At 44.6% G+C, this 12,257-nt stretch overlaps 1 protein-coding gene across 1 annotated transcript in view; it reads left to right on the plus strand.

Annotated features, from left to right (window-relative positions):
• LOC120929225 (mitochondrial intermediate peptidase) overlaps positions 1–12,257 on the plus strand; it is a 157,184-nt gene that overhangs the window by 16,149 nt on the left and 128,778 nt on the right. Inside the window, exons 3-6 of the mRNA XM_040340515.1 lie at positions 1,878–1,966; positions 5,575–5,661; positions 8,593–8,656; positions 9,814–9,996. Coding sequence (XP_040196449.1) covers positions 1,878–1,966; positions 5,575–5,661; positions 8,593–8,656; positions 9,814–9,996 — 423 coding nt within the window. The remainder of the gene's footprint in view (positions 1–1,877; positions 1,967–5,574; positions 5,662–8,592; positions 8,657–9,813; positions 9,997–12,257) is intronic.

Consider the following 12,257-nt stretch of genomic DNA (forward strand, 5'->3'; position numbering starts at 1 on the left):
GCAAGTGGGTGCAGGGGAGTACAGAGGGCAGGTGGGCAGTGGGTGTAGGTTGGTGCAGTTGGGTACAGCATGCAGGTGGGTGGTGGATACAGGAATGTCTTCCCTCTCCCAGCACAGACACCCTGTGGCTGGAGAGGGTGGGCGGAAGCCAGGCTTCTGTACTTAGATGTAACACAGCAATGTGCTTCTGTCCAGCTGGATTCTCGGCACCCGCCAGCACTCCTGCAGCATCGCTCCCTGACGTTTGTCACACTAGAGCTGGTGATGGAAAGCTTTTCCTGGGCAGATTTGGCACACTTAGCACACTTTAAAACTCCTCCGAACACAGACCTCAGATACAGTGTGGCTCAATTCAGTGAGAGAGCTGCCCCTCCTCTCAGGCTCCTCCTCATGACCTGTGAGACATGTCAGAGCCGGGGAGGAGCCGCCTAGGAAAAGCTTTCCATCCCCAGCTCTAATGTGACAAACGTCAGGGAGCGATGCTGCGGGAGTGCGGGCGGGTGCCGAGAATCAGGCTGGACAGAAGCACATTGCTGCGTTACGTCTAAATAGCTATAGTCACTTCACAGAATCTTTTACTTGCCTGCCTGCTACGATGTCCTTCCTGCTCGTCTGATCTCCACCTGCTCTCCGCTCCGTTCCGCCCACTCTCAGCTCAGCACTTAGCACGATCTTCGCCGCTAGGTCTCCGCCCCTTCTCAGTCCCGCTCTCCGCCGTTCTAAGCAATTCCAATGATCTCCGCTGTCTCCCCACCCATTCTCAGCCCCCTGCTCTGCTTCGGCAGAAGCATCGGGAGCATTTGCGCGAGTACAAGTACTCGCGCAAATGCTCAGTATCGGTCCCGATACCGATACTAGTATCGGTATCGGGACAACCCTAGTCTGAGGCTTCATGTAAGATCTCACCTCGTGGAGTTTCGATGATCATGAGACCGGTGAGGAATCAGCCCAGAACTACACCGGAGAATCTTGTCTATGATCTCAAGGCAACTGGGACCATAGTCGCTAAGAAAACAATTGGTAACACACTATGCTGTGAAGGACTGAAATCCTGCAGCGCCCGCAAGGTCCTCCTGCTCATGAAAGCACATGTACAGGACCGTCTGAAGTTTGTTGCTGATGAACATCTGAATGATTCAGAGGAGAACTGGGTGAAAGTGTTGTGGTCAGAGACCAAAATCTAGCTCTTTGGCCTCAACTCAACTCACTGTGTTTGGAGGAAGAGGAATGATACCTATGACCCCAAGAACACCATCCCCACCATCAAACATGGAGGTGGAAACATTATGCTTTGGGGGGAGCTTTTCTGTTAAGGAGACCGGACAACTTCACTGCATCAAAGGGACGATGGATGGGGCCATGTACCATCAAATCTTGGGTAAGAACCTCCTTCCCTCAGCCAGGGCATTGAAAATGGGTCGTGGATGGATATTCCACCATGACAATGACCCAAAACACAAAGCCAAGGAAGCAAAAGAGTGGCTCAAGAAGAAGCATATTGAGGTCCTGGAGTAGCCTAGCCAGTCTCCAGACCATAATCTCATAGAAAATATGTGGAGGGAGCTGAAGGTTTGAATTACCAAACGTTGGCCTTGAAATGCGTTTTTCTGCATTTTTTGTTTGTTCTGTCTCTCACTGTTAAAATAAACCTACCATTAAAATTGTAGACAAATCATTTCTTTGTCAGTGGGCAAACGTACAAAATAAGCAGGTGGTCAAATACTTTATTAGTGAAATGGAAGTGATGCCGTTACTGTAGACTGCTGCTCTGTTTATTACTATATAATTGGAAATGGGTTTTTTTCTTGCGTCCTCCATTTTAATAGATCTTATGTTTAGTTTCTTTCATGACTAATAAGATGTTCTGATCTCTGCAGGCTGACTTTGTCAAGGCCGCTCACCCCGACTCCTCATTCAGAGATGCAGCTGAGGAAGCCTGCAGGAACATAGGTACCATGGTGGAGAAGTATGTCGCCTATGTCTCTGCCACATCTTTCTCTCTAGTGTGCTATGCATTGGGTGCCAGTGGTGCCGTTCAGATTGCTTCAGCTTTCAGTGTCATTCTCATCTTTTGGACGTTGCCTAGAATGTCTTTAACAGCTGTGAATAGACAGTTTGCAGTCTATCATTAACATTTTTAACACATGTACATTTATTAACCTTGGCTTTTGTTTAGGAAGTATAGGAAGTTTAGGAAGCATCAGATTCTGCAAGATTTTGGAAAGTGTTTAATGAGCTTAAAGCTGCTGTATTGAAACCCTTTAGAGACTCTTGAACTCCAGCCTAGAACTACCCAATAGAGGTCTTAAAGAGGAAGTAAATCCTGATGGGTTAGACTTCCTCTCTTTTTCCCTGTGAATTAAAAGCATAATGTGCTAGTATGCATTGCATACTAGCATATTATGTGACGCTTACCTGCAAATGAAGCCCGCACTGTCCCCGCTGTAGGTCTCATCCATCTTCGCCCCTCTTCCTCCTGGGGCCGCGGACTCTGGCTCTGGAGCCGTATGATGTCACTCTTGCACCACTAGTCACGGCACTCGCTCCAGAATAAATGGCACGAGGGCACGTTTAGGAGATATTTACAGTACCTATAGGTAAGCCTAGAATAAGGCTTACCTATAGGTACAACTTGCACAGAGCGGTTTACAACCTCTTTTAATAGGAGCTTTTAAAGTGGTTGTTAACCTTTACATAAAGCCAGTAAGGTGACTGGTTTTAGGTGATGCACAGAGGAAACACCTCCTCCTACATAAGCTGTACCTGTGTGTGTGTTTTTTTTTTTTTGGAAAAGTGGATTTAAAACCACTTTAAAGGGGTGGTTCCCCCTTAAAACACATTTCTAACAATACATTTGGAAGACTGCTTACACTGCGGGTTTAAAATTGGGACACTAACCTGTCCTGGAGTCCAGCGATGTGCACATTGGCTGGTCAGTTGCTGCCGCCAGCATTGCTGGTAATGGAACTCGGCAGTGTAGCCTTTTAGCTTCACGGCCAGGTCCCTACTGCGCATGCGCAAAGAGCGCTGTGCTCTCTTACTGGCCCGGCAGAAGGGGAGGGAGAAGGGGGGGGGGGTTGAGCTGCTGACATACTTCGCCGTGGCCCAGTCTCCCGGGAGTGGGTACAGGGTACCTGTAAAAAAAGAAGCTGCATTGATAAGCCTTTTATCACATTTGTATGCGAGTATGACTATTAGGGGTTAAAGCTGCGCCAATGCACCAAAACGTTTTAGATCCACTGAGACTAAAAGTTCTTAAACATGTGTATACAAACCTCAGGGTACACTTTCACTGTAGATCCTGTATGAGATGCTCATAACCACCACCGTGACTTTCACAGATATTGCACACTCTCAGTGAAGACCCGCCACCAGATATCAAAGCCGCTTACCAGATGGGGCAAGCTCAGTTTGCAGTCGGCTATAGCCCAGCCGCGGCCTTTATCGTTGTAATAAACCCCCAGGTTACGGGTTTATTGGAACTGGCTTCCTTCACTTCCACAGGCTCCACCAAATGGTCATGTATAAACAGAGAGGATGCAACATAGCGTAACTCCGCAAAACGTATTTTATTTAAAAAAGTATGAAGTAGACCATTTTTTGTCTTCATGCAGCGTGAATCACTCTGAAACTAGAAGATAAGCTTGTTGCTCCTACCAGTGCTGTCTGTAGCCTTGGGTAACTTTAAAACTAAGACCGCAAAGACTTTCACTTTGCAATGGTTTTCTCTAGGGTTGTCCCGATACCAGTATTGGTATCGGGACCGATACGAGTATTTGCGGGAGTACTCGTACTCTCGCAAATACCCCCGATACTGAAATAGAATACTTCTCCCCCCCCCCCCACCGCAAACCCGTCGCCGCAAAGCCGCCACCGTTAATCAGCGTGCGGGGGAACTTTACAGCTTTCGTTTGAATAGCTGTATCCCTGCCGCGTATAGACACTCCCCCTTGCGCGGTATTGGACGGATGATCTGTCCAATCCCGCGCATGGGGGAGTGTCTATACGCGGCGGGGATACAGCTATTCAAACGAAAGCTGTAATGTTCCCCGCACGCTGATTAACGGCGGCACATGCGGCATCATCCAGGTAGGACATGGCTGGAATATTATGTGGGGGACATGGCTGGAATATTATGTGGGGGACATGGCTGGAATATTATGTGGGGGACATGGCTGGAACTGGAATATTATGTGGGGGACATGGCTGGAACTGGAATATTATGTGGGGGACATGGCTGCATTTGGGGACACATTTAAAAAAAGTATCGGTATTCGGTATCGGCGAGTACATAAAAAAAAGTATCGGTACTTGTACTCAGTCCTAAAAAAGTGGTATCGGGACAACCTTAGTTTTCTCTACTCTATCTCCATAAAGATTGGCAGCATCCACCAAGTTATTTGCTCAGTCAAAGCCCTCATTAGCAGTGTATCTGTTTTGTGAGGATTTTGTACAGAAATAGTATATTCCTGCTATTGATCCAGCCATGTCTCCCTTTTGATAGGAGGCATTAGAGCTGCACGATTAATCGCGGAGAGAATCGCGATTTCGATTCTCCCCGCCCGCGATCTCCCCGTGGGATGACCCGCGATTCTTATGTGTTCTCCGCTGGTTCCACGTAACCAGCGTGGAACGCAAATGCCGCCGACATCGAAACCGTCGTCAGCAGCCTGCGCCGCTGGATAGATTCCTTGAGCTTCTCTCACAACAATAGTTTGTATCCATGCGCCACCCAGTGGTTGTCGGCGGTACTGCGGCACATCTTCTGATGTATTAAACCTTCTCACAGTTCTGTACAACTGTGTGTATCCATGCGCCACCCAATGGTTGCTGGCAGTACTGCTTCTGATCTATAAAAAAAGAGGCCAGTGATATGTCTATAATGTTAAAGACCATATAACTCCTATGAAAAAATCAGAATCAAAGTTTTATTCTGCTTTTTTCATAGGAGTTATATGATCTTTAACATTATAGACATATCACTGGTCTCTTTTTTTATATATTCATATTTTCAGATAAATCAGTTTTTTTTTTATTAATTTTTTTTTGGGGGGGGGGGTTCTGGCATTACATTTTTGAGAATCATGAGAGAATCGTGATCTTTTGTCTAAGCAAAAGAATCGTGATTCTCATTTTGACCAGAATCGTGCAGCCCTAGGAGGCATACTATTTAGGTAAAGGACTTGCCTGTTTTCAAGGACCCAGCTAATAAACAATTGGAAGTCCTTTCTAAAGCTCAATTCTTTAGCGGATACTAACTTTGACTTTACTTTGTCAGACCATGTCTGATTGGTCAAAACCCTTTAAAGATAATTACTGCTGCTTTTGAAGCCTTGATTATTGAATGCTTGGAGGTTGTAGTAGTAAACCTTGGCTGTAACAATTTTCTGAAAGCCTCTCGTCCAGGGCCGATCCTGGGACGTTCCTCTTGCTCCGCAGTCAAAACGAACACCGCCCCAATTCCAAAAAAGTTGGGATGTTGGTTTTGGGAAACCCAGTAAATCAATGGATTTAGTTGACCTTTAGGTTTTGAAGAAAATATTTATTTCAGATTTTTCTTTTATTTTGTTGCAGGTTGAACACCAATGTGGAGTTATGTCAAAGTTTGAGAGAACTTCTGCAAAACAAAGCTCTTATGGATTCCCTGGATCCTGAGACCAGGTATATTGTATATATATCGCCCTATAGAGTGGTTGTAAAGGTGTGCGTTATGTGAGTTTGTTATTTTATTAAAAAAAAAAAATCCTGGTATACTGCCCTCCTCTGTGTAGTAGTTTTGCTCAGAGTGGGCCAGAACCTCTTTTGGGGTCCCCGGCTGGTGCTGTTCGCTCTCCCTTTTCTGTGTCTGCCCCCCTAGCAAGCCTCTTGCGAGGAGGGGGCAGACATACAGACTCGCTCCTGAGCCGGGCTGTGTGCATCCCTTTTCACACACATTTGGCTCCCTCCTCATGTGATTTGACTGACAGCAGTAGGAGCAACAAGTCTGTGGGAGAAGGGAGATAACTGAAGCCGGGCACATGACTGGATCCATACAGGGCTCTGGTAAATGTTTATGGGGGAGGGGGGCTGGTATTAGTCATTTAGGTCAACATTGGATCATTCAGAGATCCTCACTGAACTTCTGGAGAGAGTTTGCTGCACTGAAAGTAAAGGGGCTGAATAATTTTGCACGCCCAATTTTTCAGTTTTTTATTTGTTAAAGTTTGAAATATCCAATAAATTTCGTTCCACTTCATGATTGTGTCCCACTTGTTGTTGATTCTTAAAAAAAAAAAAAAAATAACAGTTTTATATCTTTATGTTTGAAGCCTGAAATGTGGCAAAAGGTCGCAAAGTTCAAGGGGGCCGAATACTTTCGCAAGGAGATATATATTATAGTAAAACCTTGGATTGCGAGCATAATTCGTTCCAGAAACATGCTTGTAATCCAAAGCACTCGTATATCAAAGTAAATTTTTCCATAAGAAATAATGGAAACTCCGATGATTTGTTTCACAACTAAGTTATTCCAGGGCTCAAAATTTCAAGTCTTGAGCCACTATCCAGGCCTCAAGGGTTACTCGCCACCAGTTGCCTTACCCTGCTCCGCCCCTAATTCTGCCGCTAATCACGCCCTCATAAATTATCTTGTGAAATGACACTTAAATGTTTTATGCAGAATTAAGTTACAAAAATAAATATTAACAACTTTATCAGTTCCCCTCAGTACAGCCTCACCTGTGCCCATCAATGCGGACTCGCTGTGCCCCCCCCCTTGCGGACTCGCTGTGCTGCCCCCCCCCCTTGCGGACTCGCCGTGCCCCCCCCCCCCCCTTGCGGACTCCCCCTCTTAAAACCTTGGATCTTAGTGTAAATAAACTCATTACCGACTCACTGTGCTCCCATTGCGGCCAGATCATGAGAGGAGGAAAGCCGCGGGATCGCAGAGCGGTATATCACGCTGTTACAACTTGCATTGAAATTTCCTCTGCTCTGCTCACACAGCCCCGCCTCCTCCTGACCCCGCGCCTGTAATAGACAACACATCCCAGCATTGGACCCGCATTCTGTCTATTACAGGCGCAGGGTCAGGAGGAGGCAGGGCTGTGTGAGCGAGCAGAGCGGAGGAAATTTCAATGTAAGTTGTAATAGCGTGAAATACCGCTCTGCAATCCTGCGGCTCTCCTCCTCTATGCTCTCTGCCATCGGGGCGATCACTGGGAGAACAGCTCCCGATCAACCCTGACCGCCGGCAGTGCTCACCCCCTTCCCCCCTCCAAGGCAGCCCAGCTCCTCGCCAGACCTTATTTTTCATTCGCAGAATGCGAGTAGGCGGGTGGAAAATTTGAGGTCTGAGTTATTCAGTCTATAGTCCACATTAAAAGATTATAGCAATGTGACTTCAGGAAATGCCTGGATAATCTTCCTGTAATGTCGGATCCAAATCGCATCAATTAAGATGAGGATCCGACTTGGGGCTCATGTACCCTTCAGCTCCATAAAAAGCTGCTTTTACAGGCATTTGAGTTTTATTTCAGCTTGAAGAAGCTTGTTCTTTTTTGTGTACATTTTTTATTGAGCTCTTTGAGTATAAACTTTTTTTTTTTTGTCGGATTCTCACAAGCCGGATTCTAAGCTACTTGTATTGCAAAACCTTGCTCATTTATCAAGTTAAGATTTATAAAAAAAAAAATGCTCTTTTTGTAAAACTCGCAGACCAAGTCATTCGCAATCCAAGGTTTATATATAAGGGGCCAGATTCAGAGAGAGATACGACGGTGTATCTCCTGATACACCGTCGTATGTCAGAGTTGCGTCGGTCGTATCTATGCGACTGTTTTATAGAATCAGTTGCGCATAGATATGCCTAAGTGTAACTGTTACACTGTCGGATCTTAACTGCAATTTTAAAATGGCCGCTGGGGGCGTTCTCGCTGATTTACGGCGAGGATATGTAAATCAGCGAGAGAGGCCAATTCACGAACGTACGTGGGCCTGACGCAGTCACTTTACGTCGTTTACGTAAGCGTTTTCCCAGCGTATACTTACCCCTGCTTCTATGAGGCGCAGCCAATGTTAAGTATGGCCGTCGTTCCCGCGTCAATTATTATTTTTTTTTACGTCGTTTGCGTACGTCGATTCACAAAAGCGCTGGACGCAAGTTACGCTCACGCTGAAACCAATGACGTCCTAGCGACGTCATTGGGAGCAATGCACGCTGGGAAAATTCGGACGGCGCATGCGCATTTAAATCGGCGCGGGGACGCGTCTGATTTAAATACTACACTCCCCCTAGCCGCGGAATTTGAATTCCGCCAGGGGATTTACGATCCGTTGCCGCAAGTTTTGAGGTAAGTGTTTTGTGAATTACCTACTTGCCTCAAAAACTTGCGGCGGCGGATCTTAAATCACATAGGTTACGCGGATCTAAAGATCCGCTAACCTATGTGAATCTGGCCCAAGGTATATACAATTGTATACAAGGTATATAAAATTACAGTGATGAATTTTGTTGTAAGTAATGTATCTTTTTGCTGAAGTAAGGAAGGTGAAAGTTCTGTACCATATTTGCTCATGTTTTCTTTTTTTTTTCCTTCTTTTTTTTTTATAAAGGCGAGTAGCTGAATTGTTTCTATTTGATTTTGAGATCAGTGGAATCCATTTGGATCGGGAAAAGGTAAATTGTGATTTCTGCATTCCTGAAGAACTTTGTTGTACATGATACAATTACCAAACATAGCTGAGCAGGTTTACCCTATGACCTTTGTGTTCCACTTTTAGATTCTGTTTTACTTATTAAACTAAAGCGGTTGATCTATGTACTGGTACCTTTTTAAAGGGTAATTTCACACAGTATTTAACCCCCAAAAAATGTAATATGTTGCAGCTTATCAATCCTTAAATGTGGTTTATTCGTTTTCTGTTTTTAAAGCTTTTTTCCCTTTCCTTTTACCTGGTTATCTGATCGGTAACGCACTTCTTGTTTTTAAGGTGTCTCCATTCTGGATGGAGGAGCAACAGACACTCCTTTAGACAACAGCTTTGTTCATTTAGGGAAAGGGTGGTATTAGATGCACATATAGATTTAAATGCACTTCAGGTGGGAACTGGCCCTATCATCAGGTGAAAAAAGACAACAAAAGAAAACTATTGCAGTTACTACATCTATGGATTGGTAGGCAGCAGTATAATAATTTTTGTTTCTGGGCTACTTTTTACCCTGCCAAAAGAATTTCCAATTCTGCTTAGCCAATCGTGTGAATAGCACACTTCTGTTGTATTGCATAAACAGGGGGATAACTCCACTGTTTCCTCTTTCAACTTTAAAGGGATCGTAGGGATTGTCCGTTCAGGAACAAGCTCCGTCACATGGGTGAGGGTATGCTACCACATACCTGGAAACAATGCTCTGTTTGAGCGGTGAAGTGACAAATTGGCAAGGATTGAGGAATGTACCTTGCTAGGGTGGAGGGGGGCAATTGGGTGACAATGCCAGGAATAGGTAGAAGTTTCCAGCCTGATGGTGGTGATGCTGAATAATTGTCCTTTTGAGCAGGCTGAGAGGTGAATCAGAAATGTATTAAAGCTCATTCAGGATAGTCCTCTTTCTGACTATGCAGCGTGGCAGAGGTGTGACAATCATAAAACTGGCTGAACAGAATTGCAAATTATTTGGAAATTGTAATATAGTATACACACACCATCCAATTTTAAGGCACTAGGACATGTTACACGTTCACTCGGCATAAAAAAAATCTATACAGATATCTGTAGCTAGGTCTGTGTTCCTGAGTTTTGTCATGTTCTAATATATCAATGTTTTTTTCTTTGCAGCGTCAGAAGGCAGTCAACCTAAATGTTGTCATTGCTGACCTGAGCAGTGACTTCTTGCTTGGATCCAACTTGCCCAACAGGATTGAGAATAATGCTATACCTGATCACATTCGATCTCACTTTCCCTGGGATGGGAAGTACCTACAAATCGGTGGCTTGTATGCAGATTCTCCCAGTGATCTGGTAAGCAGAGGGTAAATGCTTTTGCAAAGGCTTAGAATAAAAATTTTGAGCTTTAGGTGCTTTTACGCTCTTTAAAAATATCACAATGGCAGCCACTGTTTACTTTCTTGTAACACAAGCCAATTCCATATGGGAGTAGATCTTCTGTCATGTAAAAGTAAAAAAAATGCAGCTCTAGTGCTTCAGCCTCAACTAAAAGTTGGGGTAATGCTGTATGCTATAGGCTCTATAAAAGAAAAACATAGTGAAGGATCAAGGCATCATCCATTGCTTAACTCTCTTTTGAAACTGCTAGTCTCCTGACTGTCATGCTGAAACTTTGGCTTATAATGGTTTCTAAGTCACTGACCTGGAGCAAGTATAGGAATTCTGACACTCATTTACAGTATGCTAGCTCTGCATCTGTTACTCAAAAGTACTTGAATCAGAAACTGCCAGGTAACTAGCATTTTCCTCAGAAGGCTGGCAATGTTGGCTCCCTGTCCTTCCATTGTTACTGTGACACATATAATAATACTCCAGCCATTAAAGCTTTCCTTTGCCATCGCAAGAGCACAAGAGGGGTAGAGAAAGGAAGCGCCACCTAAGTGCAGTATTAAAGAGGTTCTTTTAATGACACATTGTACAAAACACACCTACAAGAAGGTAAGGAAAGAAGGCTCATCTGTAACATCCTGTAGTCCTCGTCCCGGATCCATGGGCTGCTTAGAAGTGATGATAGCAGAATGTGTGGAGTCTTCAGACTTGAAGGACAGCTCTCTGAGGACAGCAGCCGCCATTGGACAGCCAAATCGCCTGCATTTTTAACCATTGAACTGCCTGTTACTATTATTTCTAATGGACTAATCACCATACCCCTACCTATACATGTACTTTGTATCTGCGCTGACAGTTACCTCTCCTATCACAAGAAACACTGCGTATGCGGTTGTTGAATCCGAGAGAGGGCACGCTCGTGTAATGGTGGAGGCGACCTCAATGCCTGGAGAGAAAGCTGAAGCCTCATAGCAATGTCTTTCTTGTTTCTTCAATTTTTTTTTTTTTTTTTAACTACATGTTTATCTGGCCACCAGGCGTAGTCCTGTTTTGGATGGTTGCTCTATTTGCATTTCTTTTCTGATTCTGTTTATCATATTAATCCAAGGCCCTTTTATTAGTGGGCTTTTTGTGTAGTTATACCCAACCTGTGGTTGGCTGGTTTCATATGCTATATTGTGACATGAATCCAGAATTGTTTTGATTGCACCCTTTTTATAGTGCTATATGCTGTGAAGCGGTAAGTCTTGAATATTAGGGATGATTTTCGGTGTGTTCGCACACTCCACGTGCAGAGCCTGTCAGGAAGTCGGCACGGCGCTGTGCTAATCATAGGCAGTGAGGCATTGTCCCAATGCTTGGCTGCAGAGATCGGGAAATGTCTCCCTGCCTGTGATTAGCGCAGCGCCGTGACGACTTCCTGGCGGGCTCTGCACGTGGAGTGCACTTGTTTGTTATGCATTGTAACTATTCACTTGTTGGCTCTGTCTGTTTAACTGATTATTAAAAACAACTTTTGTAAAGGAAGCCTCATATCAATGTCAACAATTGGGCAGGACGTGTCTTAGAACAACAGGGAGGTGAAGTCTTCAATCAACATGTAATGTCCCACCCCCATTGTATCTAGCTGGTTAGTGGGCATGGAGGAGGAAGGGAGTGGTCTGCATTTACCACTGTGAATACACCCACATGTTTGACTCTATAGTCACATGGGTTGCCCAAATGTGATGGGATCGAATGCTTGCCATAGAAACTCACTGAAAACCCAGCATATGCAGAGCTGCAAACACTGCTCTGCAAATACCCAACTGCAGTGGGGACATGGACAGGAAGGGGGGAAAGAGAACAGCAGGAAAAAAACAAATCTCATAGTGACTGAGTATGAACAGAATGTAGTACACCATCTATTGATAGTTTTTTTAATGACGTGGGGTAAATGACCCTTTTTTTTTTTTTCCTTGTTGATTGTGACTTAACCACTTAAGCCCCGGACCAAAATGCAGGTTAAGGACCAGGCCCCTTTTTGCGATTCGGCACTACGTCGCTTTAACTGACAATTGCGCGGTCGTGCAACGTGGCTCCCAAACAAAATTGGCGTCCTTTTTTTCCCACAAATAGAGCTTTCTTTTGGTGGTATTTGATCACCTCTGCGGTTTTTATTTTTTGCGCTATAAACAAAAATAGAGCGCCAATTTTGAAAAAAATTCAATATTTTTTACTTTTTG

This window comes from Rana temporaria, chromosome 2 (assembly GCF_905171775.1).
Source record: "Rana temporaria chromosome 2, aRanTem1.1, whole genome shotgun sequence".
Taxonomy (NCBI): Eukaryota; Metazoa; Chordata; class Amphibia; order Anura; family Ranidae; genus Rana; species Rana temporaria.